Source organism: Melospiza georgiana, chromosome 18 (assembly GCF_028018845.1).
Source record: "Melospiza georgiana isolate bMelGeo1 chromosome 18, bMelGeo1.pri, whole genome shotgun sequence".
NCBI lineage: Eukaryota > Metazoa > Chordata > Aves > Passeriformes > Passerellidae > Melospiza > Melospiza georgiana.
The window spans coordinates 12,857,838-12,875,144 of NC_080447.1; the positions used below are offsets into that span (position 1 = coordinate 12,857,838).

A 17,307-nucleotide genomic window follows, 5' to 3' on the forward strand; every position below is an offset into this window, starting at 1 on the left:
CAACACAGCTGTACTGGGATTGGGATGAGATACAACACAGCTGTACTGGGACCAGTGTGAGCCACAGCAGAGCTGTACTGGGACCTGTATAAGGGGGCTGTAGCAGGACCAGCCTGCCACAGTGGGGCTGTACTGGGATGGCACTGGCATTCCAGGAGGGCTGGATACTGGGACTGCAGGAGGGTTGTGCTGGGAAGCACTGGAGCATCCACAGGGAGCTGTGTCCCTCTCCAGAGCTGTCCCTGCCCGGCAGATCCCACCATTGTGTCACCTCAGAGTCACCATCCACAGCACCCCAGACAGGTAAAACCAGCCTGGCTCTCCCAAAAATAACACACCAAAGATCTGGAGGAGACTGGGATGTGCTGGGACCTGTCCTGGGTAAGGCCTGCCAGGGCCAGGTCCATCCCTCCTCCAGAGCCCAGAGCTCCATTTCCCCCCTCTCAGCCCAGAGCAGGGGGTATTGGAAGGATCCTTCTCAAGGTGCCAAAAGGAAGAGGGAATGAGGCTCCTTAAAATCAGCAACTCGAGCTACTTCCAGATTTTTCTGGCAGCCAGGCCCCACCAGTCCTTGCCACTGAACTGGAAGGCTGTGATGGAGCTTGTTTTGTAGCAGATCTCCACACACACAGTCTGCTGAAGCATTCATCCCTCGGATTTAGATGGAAACAGGCTGGCAAGGCTCCACAGAAGTGATTTCCAGGGGGAAGTTTTCTTGCTGGAGTGCCGGTAGAGGGGCTTGGCTGGAACTGTTACGGAGGGCACGGAGGGAACAGCTCCCACCAGGAGCTCCTGGTGCCCAGCACAGCAGGAGGAGGAACACAGGGTGACCTTCAGCACAGCCCAGCCCAGCCCAGCCCCGGATACAAACACAACTTCTCCATTTCACAGCTCCCTTGGCAGTTTTGTTCTATCCGCTCTGGAAAACCCCGCTCACTGCCTGTTTTCTCCAGGACTGCACCTATTGTCTGCTTCTGGAGAGAGAAGGGAAGTGATTATCCTGCCTTCCTGCAGGGCAGGAGCAGCCTGCACCCACCATCCAGGCATTCCTGCAGCAGGGAGGGGAGCAGGCTGTGACAGGGACATGTGGGGACACAGCTGGACACGGTGGCCAGGGCACACCTGGGCTGGGCCAGTGCCAGCCACCTTCCCCACAGGCACAGGGCTTCCTCCTGAGCCCAGGGGAGCACAGCAGAGGCAGGAGGATGCAGGCTCTTCCCTCCTGCTTCATCCCTCTCTCCCCTCCTGAGCATGGAATAAGGTAAACAGGATGTTCCTATACTGCCTGAGCATGACTACAAATATATATAATAATAAATGTATGGCTTTGGGTTACCCAGAAAAACAGAGGTACCCAAATTCCAGACACCTGGCTCTTCCTGGGCACCTCATTCCATGGATTAACTTTGCTGGGTTGTGTTTCTATCAAATGCTGACTTAAGGCCCAGGAATCATCTGTTTTCCAGGCCCAGATGCTCTCCAGGACCCAGAGATTCCAGCTGCAGGATATAATTGTTAAATCACATTTTCCAATAAAATTCTTGCTAAGTTCAGAGTATTTTCCCCCCGCCCTCACACATAAGCATTCCTTCAGGAATGACTGAGGAACACCAGGGAAACCTGAACAAGCCCCTTTTCTTGCAGCTTTTCCCAGAAATTAAGAGGATTTCCTATTGTAAACTGCTTAATTACAAATCCTGGTGTATTTCCCCATCCGGGTGCTCTGAAACCAGGCACATCCCCATTAAAAACCCCAAATCCAAGGAAGGAGAGCTCCAAGTTTATTAAAACAAATCACAGGCAGTCCAGAGCAGACCCAGATTTATCACAGGAACAGCAACACAATCTCATGCCAAGGGAGAAAAAAATTCTAACTCAGGGTCCATACAAGATCCAAGACAGGGAAAGAACAAGAACGAGGAGGTTAATAAGTGTGTGGAGAAGAAGTTTTCAATTAGCAGGAGGTTAAATGAAGCAGTGAATGCTGAGGGCAGACAGATGATGCTCCTGGCCACCATAAATCCCCCAAAGATGGATCTAAACTAAGCTGGGCATGACCTTGTTGATGTCTTTTCCCAAGGGGATTCAAGGGAGAGCCTGCACTCAAGCAAAGCATTGATCACTACAGACTATGCACTACTCTGACACATTTTGGGGCTCCATCAGCTTCTCATCAGTGGGGGTGTCAGAGTCTCTCTGTTCAAACTACTGCTGGGGGGCAGTGGATGCAGCCCCCAAAAGGTAAGAATGGAAACAGGGCTGGGAGGGTTGGGGTTACAACAGGGACATGTTACATGTCAGGACTCCACACCTCCTATTTCTTCCTGCCTCCTCTCTCTTTGAGTGCCAGGTGAATCAGAGAGCCACTGGTCATGTTGTAATAAGCCAGGGAGTTGGAATCCTTGATGAAGATGCCCTGAGGGGAGGAGAAAAGGATAAAAAAAAAAAAAACACACAAAAGAGCAGTCAGAGCACAAACCTCAGTGCTGCCTTCCCACAGAATCCCACCCAGATCTCAACCCTCCTGGCTGTGCCCTCAGAGCAGGGGATGAGAGGACACTGCAAGCTTTGAAGCCCCCAGAGAGATTCCTGTGTCCAAGGTGCACACTGGAGGTGGGTATAGAATCTTAGAATGGTTTGGGATTCTAAAGATCCCCCATCTACCCCCCTTGCCATGGGCAGGGAGTCTTTCCTCTAAACCAGCCAATATAGACAATGTGGCTCCTACAACACACAGATAAAGAGTCACCACAATGGGAGTCACCCAGGTTCCACTCTCCCCCCACCTTTTTTATTTTCCCTTAAAAATAATCAGCTCAGCTCCCCTTCTTGTTAAGGGTTAACAGAGTATCTGCCCACAGATGAACTCTGAGGAGACAAGTGCACAAAGTTCACTGCTTAGGCAGCAGGTTATGCCTGCCTGGGCACATGCATGACTGGAAATAAGTCATTAAAAAGGAACGGGGCTTTTCTCACAGCTCTGGCTCCCAGAGGAAGAGAGAGAAGAGAGAGTGAGCCCTTCCCTTCCCTGAGCTGCCAGGGTTCCAAAGCTCGCCCACCTCCCTGAGCACACAGCAGAGCTGTGGGAGCAGGCTGCTGCAGTTAAATGTCAGAAAAAAAACCACCAAAACAACAAACTCTAATAAAACAAGAGGCTGATTTCAGAGAAAGCCACACCAAGTTTGCAGGACTCATCTGCAGCAGCAACAATGTGAAAATCCACTGATTTAATCACCTGTCCTGCTGTAACAGAGGGCAGATCTGTCACAGCTGTGCAGGAAAAACATTCCCTTTGCTCTTCCAGTAGCTCAGAGTGCATTAAATTATACATTATAATTTTTATTTTTAAAAAGGTCATGTGAGAGAATGCACTGAAGAAACAGCCAGCACTTGAAGACCTTATACCCACCTCATACTGCAGCTTCTGCTTCCCAGCTGGCATCCCAGTGGCCTCGTGGATCTTAACCTTTATCACAGACACCTGGGGGGATCAAAGGGCTCCTTCAGAGCTTTGTCCCAGTCCTGCTCCCCAGCCCACGGGGCTGCAGTGTGGGGAGCAGGCTGAGCTCCCAGCTGCTGCTCTGACAGGCAGCACATGGAGCAGGGCAGGGCAGGGGGATGAGCTACATGCCTGGTCTGAGAGGGGCAGGGTGAACACCAGCACTTGGCCATTCAGCTTCCATTCTGTCTTGTCCTGCATGTTGGGAACCTGGACTTTGACCGTGACCGGGCCCTATGGGAAAACACAGATAAAGGCTCTCAGGGCTGTGATAACACAGCTCCAGACTGAGTGTTCATTTCCATATCTTGGTTCCTCAGTAAACACACTCAAACATGTTTACAAGTTACTCCACTGCTCCCACAATAAAACATTTGGTTGGATTTCTCCTCCTTTTGTGTGCCATCTATCAACTGTGTGCACCACACACACTGATGGTGTCACAGGTGAGGGTGTGAAGCACTGAGACAGCTTCCCCTGTGCACATGAAACCGCAGAATCAGATTGGTTTGGGTTGGAAAGGACCTTAAAGTCCATCCACTCCCATACCCTGCCATGGCCACAGGACACCTTCCATGATCCCAGGGTGCTCCAAGCCCCATCCAACCAAGGACGGGGCAGCCACACCTTCTCTGACCCTGTGCCAGGGGATCCCCACCCTCACAGGGAACAATTCCTTCCCAGTATCCCACCTAAACCTTCTCTTTTACTTTAAATATTCCCAGAAAAAGCATACAGCCCTTCCTAAGGATTTAAAGCTCCTCCTGTGACACTGGCACTCCTCAGGAAGGAAGGGAGGCTCACATTTAGCTCACCTTGTTATGGAATACACTACATTACACCCCACTATCATGCTGGCACTGATACTCTAATCTCTTTGCATCTCCAGCTTAGCCCTCCTCTCTTGAAAAGCTCATTAGCAACTTTAGTTCTTCTTGCATTATAACCTACCTCTCGCTGCCCTTAATTACAGAAGAGCATTATCCCACCCTGTGTAGCTCTTCCCAATAAGAGACAAAGGAGTTTGGTTTGCTCAGGAATGACAAGAGAAAGGAGACACCCCATGAAGTTAGTTTTCTTGCCAGGTATTTTTGCCCCTCTGTGCATGGAATTGGCTTTGCAGCCCCTTTGGAGCTGGAGTGGAGCAGCCCATGACTCTGAGCCACACGTGTACCTTGTTCCTGCGCAGAAATTCCTCCTCTGGAATCAGGCTGTCCTCACTCTTCAGTTTCTTGGAGACTGGCTCATCCTCCATGGGTGGCGGGGGGTGCACGGGAGGCATGGGCGCCGGGGACGGCACCGGAGCCACGGGAGGAGCAGGGACAAAGGCTGCAGAGGATGGGGACACACAGCACAACCCACAGTCACCCCCTGAGTGCACAGCAAACACCCCCTCACAACAAAAACCCTTTGAGCAGAGCAGCACAGGCTGAAAATAAATGCCACAATACATGGAGGAAGTTACAACCAACAGCAACATGCAAACTTCAAACATTCAGAGAGCTCTTATATTGGGAAGCATTCCAGGAAGAGATAACAAGGCATGAGAGCTTCCTGCAGATCTTGCAGAAAAAGAACACGCTCTCAGTTTGGCAGGCAGTGGTGCCAGCTCCTCCAGTTAGGGAAGAAAAGATGAAAAAAAGGAAGAATTGCTTCTTACATCATGCTTTTTAACTTCAAAGCACCTAATGAGGAAAAGGGCCAGCAAACAGCTTTTCCTCAGCAGCAGCAGCTTCTGTAAGGAGCTGTGACACCCACTGAGGTGCTGGCAGCTTCTCTTTACTTTGCATTCTTAATTTTCACTCGGGCAGGCTCCTGGGGCCACAGGACTCCCTGCACTTTATTGTCGCAGACATTTCTCCACAGAAATCCTTTCTTTCAGATTTCTGTGTCTTCGAGAAGCCAGAAGCTCCAGAAGACAAAGTAAACAATTATTATCAGCTGCTGTAGAATGCAACAGAGACACCTTGATTAGCTCATTTCCTATGTTTATAATTAAAAGCCAATCACCAGTGCAAGCTAAGAGACTGAGTCCTTAAACACAACTTTGTTGTAGATTTCTTTCTATCTATTCTTAGCTAGCCTAGCTGCTCTGCAAACCTCTCTCTATATTCTATTTAGTATAGTCATAATGTATTATATATAATATCTTAATAAATCAAACCTTCTAATCAAAAAACAAGATTCACCATCTCTCTATCACCAGCGGCGACCCACTCAGGTGCAGTAATACTTTATGGTGCAGGAAGAGCCTTGAGCCCAAAAGCAGGACTAGGCAAGCCATACCAAACACCCCCAAACTCTTAACAACACAACTTAGCGCCAGTTACACAGCAGAACCAGGCGACAGGGGGAAAAGGCTCCGAACCAAAGCCCACCCCAAATGAATTACCCAACAACTCCCCAGGAAGGCACTGACCTGTGGGGACGATCATGGGCGGCGGGCGGGGGCTCATGATGGGGGGCGCAGAGGGGGGCATGGGCACCACGTTGATGCGGGGGGTGTGGATGATGGGGGGCATGGGGGTGGCAATGACGGAGCCCGGGGGCAGCCGCACCACGGAGGTCATGGGGGGGCGCGGCATGACGGGCACGGCGGAAACCACGGCGGCACGGACAGGAGGAGGCATCTGGGGAGAGAGGGGGAGGCTGCTCAGCAGGAATGCCCGGGAATTGCCCACAGCCCCTGTTAAGGTAACAGGGGAACACAGAACCACGGGTTCTGCTGTATAAAACTTGCAGAGAGCCTTGTGGCCCCACCATATGGGCAACCCAAGCTGCTCTGAACAGGCACAGAAACCTCATTAACAGATTAAAGGGGTCCTCCTTCCCTCCCCGCTGTGGGATCAGATCTCCAGGCACTTAATTCCTTTGCTAAATTGCTGTTTGGGACTCACAGCAAATCCCTTCTTGTTGCTTTGATTTTTTAAGATTTTCCCAAGGTTTCTGATGTTAACATTTTTGTAGCAAACTTCTTTACACACTTTCTGTAAATAACTCATTGTTTTGCATTCTTTTATAAAAAAGGAGAAAGTTGATAGACTGTTAGTTTGTCTAGTGTCCTTGGAGAGGTGGCATTGTCACCTTCCAATCTGCTGTCACTTTTGGAAAACTATAAATGTTAGAGTCAGAAAATAAACTTCTCTTTTTTCTTCCCCTTGAAAACAGCGGTGTGTGCTTCTGCTCTTTCATGTCCTATAGCAACACTTCTTACCTTGGGCTGCTTTTGTCCAACATCACTCTACACCAACAAAGGCCCCCAGCCATCCCTTTCTTAGCCATATTCTCTGCCTCCTAAATCCCACTGCCCAGCTGATCCCAGACTTTTTGATACCTCTAAGGTAAAAACTCCACTTAAATATGATATTCCATTTTTAACAGCAAGTTCAATAAGGTTCTTCTAATATTTCCAAACTACTCTTAAACCACAAACTTCTCACAACATCATCTTCCATGCTAGCACCCATGACCTCCATCAGGACCATTCCTAATTAACTACAGCCCCGTAATTGGCTTCTGAGAGCCCAAGAACTCACGGTGGGTGGGCGAGGTACAGATGTGATGGGCTGGGCACTGGCAGGGGGGTTGGAGGCTGAGGAAGGAGGGGGTGGCTGGGGTATCTCGTTGGGTTTGCTGGGCCCGATCTTCTCCTTGCTGTCATCCTCTGGCACCAGTCCCTTGGCCTTGTGGATGGCTTCAATTTGCTCTTGCAGAGTGATGTTGGCCTGGGCAGCCTGCTGTGTGCGGGCCATGCTGCCCGAGTGGCCATCCCAGGTCACCTGAGAGAGTAAAATAAATCAAATTAACCCAACCTGGCCAGACTGCAAAGAAATCCAGAGAGCAGCTTGATAGAAAGAAAAACAATTCAGGACTCTCATGTCTCTGAGCATTCACAATGCTACAGGGACCTACTATAAAAACAACTCCAACCAATTGAACACAAATTCCCAATTTCTACTCTACCTTCTCCTCTGGTTTCTGGATCTCTTCTTCACCAATCTTTTTACCAATGGCAGTCTCCTCTACACCAAAGATATCAGTACGACGCTCTGCCAGCTGCTTCAGGCTGCTCTCAATATCCAAACCTGAGGGAAAAAGAGCAATTCTTATCTCAAGGAATATAACAAAACTTCTTACTGATCTATTAGTTGATACCTAGTGGCTGAGTGATGCTCTTTTCAAACAGAGTATTCTGAGTCAGAAGGGACCACAAGGCAACTTTCTGGTTTTTTTGGAAAGATACTGCCCATCAACAGCTGACAAGCATTCCCATCTCATTCTCCCAGAAAGGGCATCACACAGAGAGCTCCATTCCAGGGGGGCAGGGAGGGGCTGTGCAGTCAGTGCTCAGGCTGACCTGGGGCATAGACCTCGTCATCACTCTGCTTCTCCCGGATGGATCGGTCGCGCTGCTCCAGCCAGCGGGGATCCAGCAGCCCAATCCTCATGTGCTCCTGCATTTTACTGGCAGGAATCTTTTCTCCAGTGATGGGAGACACCAGGTACTCATCCGGAGCCGGGGCGGGTGGCAATGGTTTTGAGGCTAGGAGAACAAAAGCACAGCGTTGGTTCAGGCTAGAAACAAATGGTTTGGGATTGCTCAGGAAGAAATAAAGGTGGGTTTTCAGTTTGATTTACCTTTGGGGTCGTAATCCTTCCGCACAATGACCTGGTCTGGTGTGGGGGGGAGTGGGGGTGGCATCGGGGTTTCTGGAGGAGGAGGAACCTTCTGACCTTCATCTTCATCATCTGACCCCTTATTGAAAAGGAAACAAAAATCACAACCAAGCTCCAGTGGTCAAATTCTTTTGAGACATCCTACACAGTGCTTAAGAACAGATTTATGCAGCTTCAAAGCAACGGAGCTGTTTTGGACACCTATGGCACAGTGGTTCCTCTGGACCATGATTCAGAAATTCAGCAGCCCCAGAAGAGGAAGCAAATATTCCTCAGCTTCCACATTACAGCAGCCCTGTGCACAGGGGCTCACAGTTAACCACACTCTTGTTCCCTGTTACCAGAAAAACAGCTTACAGTGGGCAGAGGCTAAGATGAGTCATCTGTCAGTGCTCCAGACTCTGTGCACAAAATAGCCTGAAAGACTCAAAACCACAGAAATATAAAATCCACACCACTGGGTGCCAAGACTACTGGATTTCTCTCTTGGAAAACATTAAAAAAACAACCTTATTCCAGCAGTAACAGGTTGTTTGGAGATGTCATCAGAGAGAAATTTCATTTCCTCAAGAAACTGAAGAATTATTTACAGTGAAAGTGGGGACCATTATAAACCACATGAACTTCAGGGGACAAAATCCTATTGTCCAGTTACCTCATCCATATCCTGCACTTGTGTGTCCTGATCCAGCTGGGCTGGAGGCTCATCTGTTTTCTCTTGCTTTTCATCTTCCTCATCTGATTCCACCTCCATCTCCACCTCCTCACTTTCCCCAAACTTCTCATAACGCTCTTGGATCAGGATTCGAGCTCCCAGCTCTTCTGGAGTGGTGGGAGGAGGGAAATTCCCTACAAAGCAGAAAACAGAGCTTCTGTTTCTCTATCCCATTCCATTACTCAGCACACACTGACACAAATACCAATTCTTCAACAGAAAGCAGTGGCAACAAAATCCTTGGCAGCTGGAGGATAAGGAAGGGAATGGATGGAGTCTATACAAACACCAGCATGATACATGAAGATAAAGTGACTTATGAATGGAAACACAACTAGAAAGTGGGACAAGCTCTGGTATCCTGGTGGAATTGGAGAAGTGGACACTACTGCAGTCCTAGACTTCCTTCAAGGAGAACATCAGTGACTCCAGAGAAAAACAACAGCCTTGTGTCACAGACATCTTTTATGAAAAATCCTTTCCTAAAGATTTTCCCTCCTGAGAAGCTGTGAGGCCTCAGGAACAAAATGTAAACAATGGTTATCTGCTGCTGTGGAATGCAACAGGTGCATCTGTGATTGGTCTCATGGGGTTGTTTCTAATTAATGGCCAATCACAGTCAGCTGGCTCGGACTCTCTGTCTGAGACACAAGCCTTTGTTATAATTTTTTCTTTTTCTCTTCTTAGCCAGCCTTCTGATGAAATCCTTTCTTCTATTCTTTTAGTACAGTTTCAATATAATATATATCATAAAATAATAAATCAAGCCTTCTGAAACATGGAGTCAGATCCTGGTCTCTTCCCTCATCCTCAGACCCCTGTGAACACTGTCACAGCCCTGCAAAATGTCACTGTAAGGCTTTTCCCTTCAACTCTGAAGGATAAAAATGCTGCAAACCCCAATGTCTGCCTAAAAATGGCACTTCAGGACACATTTCCTGACAACACTTAACATCAGTACCTTGCTCATTGGGCTGGAAGTCAACTGTTTCCACAACCACAAAGTCATGCCAGTCAATCTGGGCATAAGCAACACGCTCCTTCTCCTTCTCCTCCTCCTCCTTCTTTCTCTCTCGCTCCTGGAACTTGGCCCACTCCACTCTGTAATAGACCTGCAGGAGCAGACAGAGCCTGGTGTCAGACAAGGAACAGAACAGCCATCCCACTGCTGGGTGGCAGTGAAATGAAAGGAACAACAGCTGGAGCAATGTCAGGCTGAGCTCAGGGCAAGGCTCTTCCCCCAGAGGGTGCTGGCACTGCCCAGGGAATGGGCACGGCCCCGAGGCTGCCAGAGCTCCACGAGCCTTTGGGCAGCACTGCCAGGGATGGACAGGGTGGGGTTGTTGGGGGTCTGGGCAGGGACAGGGGCTGGGCTGGGTGCGGGGATCCTTCCCACTCAGGATATTCCAGGATTCTCCTCTGTAAGCACTTGGAAATGGGCTTGTGCAGTATCTCTGTGCTGCCACAAACTACCCCCAATAGCAGCACCAGCTGCAGCTTAAAGCAACTCTGAGCCTCCTGTACTTGAGTGACAGCAAGTGACACAGCCATTTTATTCTCTATTTGCTGCCAACAAGCCAAAAACACACAAAAAGAAAAAATTCAAAACATAGCCAAAATGCTTCAGCATTTTTTCAAATTTTTTCTGGAATACCTGATCCAGGACTTCCTTGGGATTTTCAGCCTCCTTCTTGAGCTTGAGAAGCAAGCCCTTTGGTGGGATCAAGATCTGAAACACATTTTGCATGACAGTTGCTGACAGTTCTTTGTGCCAAAGCCTCTTTCAGTGCAATTATTCCCTTTCCACGCTGCTAAAAATACCAGCAGACCCCCAGGGCTATATCCTATTTATTCTACTGCAGCCCTCTCACTACTTACTGCTCATGCCTGCCCTTTAAAATACAAATTTCCAATTTTTATTATCATTATATTACATTATATTATACATAAATAAAATAAATAAATATTATACATTACATTATATAATATATAATTATATAATATATAATTATATAATATATATTATTATTGTATAAAACTATTATAGAATATAATTATATAATACAATATATTCTTATATAAACTTCCATTATATAAACTTCCAATTATTATTATATAAATAATATTTATATAATAATATATAAACATATATATTCTTATATTCTATTAGAATATATTATATTCTATTAGAATATATTACATTATACTATATTAGAACATACTATACTATATTAGAATATACTATATTATACTATACTATATCATATTATATAATATTATATTATATGTTATACTATATAATATTATGTTATACTATATAATATTATGTTATACTATATTATATTATGTTATACTATATTATATTATGTTATACTATATTATATTACACTATATTATATTACACTATATTATGTTATACTATATTATATTACACTATATTATATTACACTATATTATATTACACTATATTACACTATATTATATTACACTATATTATATTACACTATATTATATTACACTATATTATATTACACTATATTATACTACACTATATTATACTATACTATATTATACTATACTATATTATACTATACTATATTATACTATACTATATTATACTATACTATATTCTACTATACTATATTCTATTATATTATCTTCCAATTATTCTCCAGGTTAAAAAAAAAAAAGAAAACAATCTTTATTGAGATGACAATAGTGTGTGGTACATTTAGGTGACAGCCCACTGTGTTCAGCACAACATCCTCTCTGAAGAGTAGGATTTCAAGGACGGATTCCTGGATATTTCCAGCCTGGCTGGTTTGTAGGGCTTCATCAGCCCTCTGAACTCCAGGGAAGGAATCCCCTGCCTGGAGCACCTTTGTGGAAGTACCTTTGTGTACTGCTCCACCAGCTTGGTGAAGTAGTTGAAGAGGCTGTGCTGGGGGCGCAGGAAATCAAACTGGTAATTCCTCTGCTCCTTCTGCATGAGCTGGGTGAGGAACTGCCGCCCGTTGCGCGCCACAAACTGCGCCGTGAGCTTCACCACGTCCAGGTCGAAGGCCGAGATGGACGGAGGGTCCGCGATGAACTCGAACTCGGGCGGGGGCTCCTTGGGAACCACGGTCTCCTGGATCACCTGGGCCTGCACCTGCAGGGACAGCACACGGCCCTGTCACCTCCTGGGGTGCCTTGGCAGGCTGGGCTAGAACAGAGCCACACAGTGTCGGAGCTCAGTGCAGCCCTCTGGGTGCCCAGAGTTGCCAGGACCCCTGCCAGGGGGCTCAGAGACCCTGGCACACAGCCCAGAACACCTGTGGGTTTGATTGTGACCCATGGAGCAAATTACCAACCTTGTATGAGGACCTGAAAGCCACAGAAGTTCAAGTAGTGTAATAACAAAATTATCACTAGGTGAAAAAGTAGATTTTGGGGTTTTTAGAACAGGGGTTTTGGGGACAAGATGGAGGGACTTGGGTGTGTCCAGTCTTTCTTCTTCTCTACCTCCATCTTCTGCTGTGATGGTGGCACTTTGGGATTGATTTACAGTAGAAGCTCACTGTCTAACACAGGTGATAGGTATTGGGAAGTAATTGTAAACATGTTATACATAGTTTGTGGTATAAAGAGATAACACTGCCCTGGGGGCAGGCAGAGTGCCTCTGGCTGTCCTGCTGAGGGGACCTTGGCTGGACAGGAGAAAAATTTTTCTAGATAAGATACAATAAACAACTCTGAGACCGAGAACTGAAGAGCTCCAACTCATTCTTCAAATGTGCGGGCTGAAACAGAGACTGCTCACGTGTCTCAGGGCTGCAATGAACTGTGAACTCCTGAGGACACAGAGCTAAAGGATAAAGTAGGGATTTTTCCCACCTTGGGCAGCACAACTCAAAATGGCCACAAAACAGACAACAGGTCAAGGGGTCTCTCACTTTTATAAATTTTGCTCCATTTGATATTGGAGCTAATTGTCCAATTACAGCTTTAGCCCATAAAGTCTCATCCTTCTTGTTTTCTCTCTTCAGGCCCCTGTGTTTGTGATCTTGGGCCTGAGATTTGGATCATTTGTCCCTGGTCCCCAGCTAGAGAAGGAATTGTTTTGTCTCCCTCCTCTGTGAAGAGAGCTCATCATCCACAATATGAAGCCTAGACTTACACACTAAAGCAGAACATAATCTGAAAAATATAAAAGCTAAAACCTGAGGCATCACCTGTAAGGAACAGTCACCAAACACTCAGGAGAATATTTTTTTTCCTCCAGCTGCTGCAGGAAAGCAATGCCAGTTGCCATCCTGGCAGGTGCAAGAATAAGAAATCATCAGGTATAATTTAATACTATTAAAAATGTTGTTCCAACAGCAAACAAATCTGGAATTTATCAGGCCTTTGCTACAGGCCTCCCAGGGCCAGCAGTGTGGCTGCTGGCCATGCCAAGCATGGAAAAGCCCTGGATTCACTCCATGCCCTTTTCCCACCCAGAATGTTTAAAGGCACACCTGAACAAGGTGAGCAGCATTCTGTACCCCAAGTTTTAAGGGGAGGTTGATCCTTCTACAAAACTGCATGCAACAAGGCCAAACAGAACTCCAAAGGATTCCCAAGGCTTGCCTCTGCCACATTCCAAGTGATCCCCAGTGTAAGTACTTTGTAAGTCAACACAGAGCTAACTTAATTAACATGGACCAATTAAACTGTATTTGGCAGTTTCAAACAGCTTTCAGTTAACAGCAGCTGGGAGATGCACATCTGCATCAAAACAAAGCCCCAGACACTCAACTCCAAGCCTGTCATGTCACTGCTGGCATTTTGACAACTGTACAACCAACTACTCCTTGACTTTCAAGCTTCCTCCTCAACCCCAGGCTGTGACACCACTCCAAAGTGACCAAATCCTTCCCCAGAGGGATGAAAAGGAACCCTCACCTTCTGAGGGAGCTGCTGCTGGGCACTCTGCTGCTGCTGCATGACCTTGGGGATGGCAGCTGAGGGCTCCTGGGCTTTGCCCTCCTTGAACTCGCTGACCTTGTGCCGGTAGTAGGCATGGTAGGGGTCGTTGGGGTTCAGGAAGTTGAACTTGGGGTTATTTATTTCATTCTGACGAATTCGGGCTTCAAATTCTGGGCCATTTCTGGGGAGCAAGAAGAAAAATTGTTCAGATCATCAACTCAATGGTAAATGTCTCCTTCAGACTAGGACATGCTGAGGCACCAGCCCTTGGAGATCATTTTCTCTCTCTCTCACATGTGAGGAGTTTTTCTCTCAGTAGCTGGACACACACAGGTTGGTTACAACTGTCCCTTAATTCTGTCTTTAATGTGAATATTAAAAATTCACACTCACAACTGCTCCACAGTTGTGTTTGCATTCAAAGGCTATTTCCACCACTGACTGAACTTTACAGTTATGAAGCATGAAGTTGACAAGTTACTACATCAATTTTATCTGCCCTATTAACAAGTTCTCAAGACTAATTTCAGTTCCAGAAGGATCATATAAGGGAAAAAAGGCAGTAAACATCAGCCAGTGCAGGGCCTGAGCAGCCCAGAGTGCTGCATTCAGGAGCCCCAGCCCAGGTGACACCTCCTCCTCCCACCTGAAGCACGAGCAGCTATTTCAGGGCAGTCTGAGAAAACTCCCAGCTGCCACAGGGTGTTCCTCTTCAATCCTCTGGGGATCTCCCAGCCTCATTTAGACATTCCACCTCCTCCAAAAGAGGAGGGCTCTGCAAGCCCAAGGGATAAACACAGTCCCTTATGCTCAGAAGCAGCCAACACTCCTTGGCAGCACTTTGGAGATGAATTACACAATAAGGGTTTGAGTGGAGCAGGTTTGCTAATTCTCTGAAACCAAACCCCACCACATTTTAGCACTAAAACACATCCAAGGCTCCCTTTGCACATGGAATTTGGTTTCCCCTTCAGATCATTCACAACAGGCCCTATTACCCAGTTATGGCAGCACCCACTGCACATTTGAACAAGGACTTTATTTATTTACTACCAGTTTCTCCAGCAAAGGGTGTCTTACACCCCCTTCAGCAGAATATTGTTGTTTCTTTTCCAATTCTTAAAATCCTTCATGCAAAACCACAAAACTGGGACCTGTTGCAGCTTCTAGGGCTGCACTGAGCAGCAGGAGGAGGAAAATGCCAGGAGCAAGAGACACCACAGTGCCACTCACCTGGCTACAAAGCTGGCAGTCTTGTCCACGATATTCCTGACCTCTGGGGGAGGGTAAATGATCCCCACCACGGGCTTGGCTGGGGCTGCCTCTTCTTTAGGCTCCTCTTCTGGCTGTAATAAAGATAAATTCATTGCAAAAGGTGAAGGGGTGTCAGGATCAGGCATTCCAAACACTCCCAATGGCTCACAGGAACCTTCATCCATCCTCCTCCTCCTCAGCACTGAGCTGGCTGAACAATCTGGATCATCCACCCACCAGTTCCCTGGATTCTCAGGGGCAGCAGGACAAGGAAGGGGCCTCCATGGCAAGCACAACAATTTTCCTGTCCCAGCCTTGACCCCAGGGCTGTATTTAAATGCTGAGCCAGGAGTCTCCAGTAACATTTCCAGCAATAATTCATCATTCCTCACCAGCTGTGGAAGTTCTGTATCCTCCCAGGGGCCTGTGGGACCTGAATTATAAACTCCACATTAAATAAATCACAGCTTTTAATGCCAGTGTGGTTGCAACAGAAGCTGTTTTGAAGATAAAATCTCCAACAGTGTTTTTCTGATGTTACAGGAGGATCCAAACTAAAATCCCAGAACCTTCACTGTGGATGGCTCTGTAAAACCAGGAGCTGCCTTTGCAGGACACTAAAGATGCTGCTTCTCCTTCCTCACCAGGCAGCTTCCAAGAAAAGCTGTTATAAACCAGCTCAGATCTGCTGGAAATGTTTATAATCCTAACAGGGACAGTCAGGAATAACTTAAAATCCAGGGATAACTTAAAACCCATGGAGAATCCGAGCCAGAGAATGACCTCAGGCCAAACTGGCCCCTGGCAGTGCCCAAGGCCAGGCTGGGCAGGGCTGGGAGCACCTGGGACAGTGGGAGGTGTCTCTGCCTGGCAGGGGTGGCACTGGATGGGCTTTAATGTCCCTCCCAGTGCAAACCATTCCATAAATACGACCCTAACAAAGGGTGTTAAGAGAAAGGCACCAGGAACATTTCCAGTTTTCCTTCCCACTCCCTCAGAACATCATCTTGGGGAGCTGAAGGATGGGGCAGCATCACACTCGAGATATTTCATTCAGCAGTGATGCCAAGCTGCCTTGGTAAGCTCTGTGCATAAAAAACACTGGGTCTTTAGGGGGAATCACAACTTTCCAAGGCTCTCAGTGAGAGCAGCTCCCTGTCAGCCCCAAGAGTGCTGATGCTGCTGTGTGAGAGTCAGGGCAGCAGCTCCAGCCCTGTGGGAGCTGAATCCCCATCTCAGGAATGCAGGAGGAATGAACATTCCCATCTCAGGCTGCAAAGAACATGAAATGGCCAAGGGAGAAAGGATCTGGGAGGGAGCTGGGACACACAGCCCTGCCGTGCTCCAATCCTTCCTCACATCATTGCTGGAGCCAGGGCAGCTCCCACAGCCCCTGGGAACTGCCAGGGAAGGGCTCAGCTCCTGCCCAGCCCCAGCAGGATCCAAGGAATGCTGGAATGGTTTGCATGGGAAGGCAACCTGGAGCTCATCTCACCCCAGCCATGGCAGGGACACCTCTCACTGTCCCAGGGTGTCCCAGCCCCAGTGTCCAGCCTGGCCTTGGGCACTGCCAGGGATCCAGGGTGGGCACCCTGTGCCAGGGCCTGCCTACCCTGCCAGGGAACAATTCCCAATTCCCAATATCCCATCCATCCCTGCCCTCTGGCAGTGGGAGCCATTCCCTGTGTCCTGTCCCTCCATCCCTTGTCCCCAGTCCCTCTCCAGCTCTCCTGGAGCCCCTTCAGGCCCTGCAAGGGGCTCTGAGCTCTGCCTGGAGCCTTCTCCTCTCCAGGTGAGCACCCCCAGCTCTCCCAGCCTGGCTCCAGCCCTTGCAGCATCTCTGGTGCTTCCTCTGGGCTCTCTCCAGCAGCTGCCCCAGGGCTGGGGCCGCTCTGCAGCGGGGTCTCACCGCAGCGGGGCACGGGGGTCACTGCAGTGCTCTGGATCAAACCGCAGCTCCCTCAGCCCAGCCCAGCCCGGTCCGGTCCGTGAGGGCCCCGCTCCCCCCTCACGGTTCGCGCCATTCCCGCTCCCTCCCCTCCCTCACCGGTTTGCTCTCGGCGGGGGGCGCGGGCTGCGCCGGGGGCACAGCCTGCACGGGTCCGGCGGGCATGGCGGGGCCGGGGCCGGGGGCTCCGCGCCGGGCGGGGCGGATCGAGGGCCGGGCGGGGCTGGGGCCGGAGCGGCGGCGGCGGCGGCACCGACTGGGGCG

The 17,307-nt window shown here is 48.3% G+C and overlaps 1 protein-coding gene across 1 annotated transcript; it reads right to left on the reverse strand.

Annotated features, from left to right (window-relative positions):
- Positions 1-1,760: 1,760 nt before the first annotated feature.
- Positions 1,761-17,229, reverse strand: SF3A1 (splicing factor 3a subunit 1). The gene is made up of 16 exons (XM_058036786.1): positions 17,143-17,229; positions 15,075-15,187; positions 13,818-14,022; positions 11,785-12,042; positions 10,546-10,620; positions 9,853-10,003; positions 8,832-9,025; positions 8,138-8,255; positions 7,857-8,042; positions 7,463-7,584; positions 7,036-7,278; positions 5,919-6,129; positions 4,674-4,828; positions 3,632-3,733; positions 3,410-3,481; positions 1,761-2,416 (listed from the first exon to the last, which is right to left on the reverse strand). The coding sequence occupies exons 1-16, from the start codon at positions 17,206-17,208 to the stop codon at positions 2,315-2,317; spliced, it is 2,373 nt and encodes a 790-aa protein (XP_057892769.1). The 5' UTR covers positions 17,209-17,229; the 3' UTR covers positions 1,761-2,314.
- Between the last annotated feature and the right edge of the window lie 78 nt (positions 17,230-17,307).

Bases quoted from the DNA above. Each gene is read 5' to 3' on its own strand.
- SF3A1 (XM_058036786.1), bottom strand. From the start codon at position 17,208: ATGCCCGCCGGACCCGTGCAGGCTGTGCCCCCGGCGCAGCCCGCGCCC. The intron at 10,621-11,784 runs GTACTTCCACAA...AATGTGTTTCAG, and splicing joins TGGTGGAGCAGTACACAAAG to ATCTTGATCCCACCAAAGGG. The intron at 8,256-8,831 runs GTAACTGGACAA...CTTTTCAATAAG, and splicing joins AAGTGCAGGATATGGATGAG to GGGTCAGATGATGAAGATGA.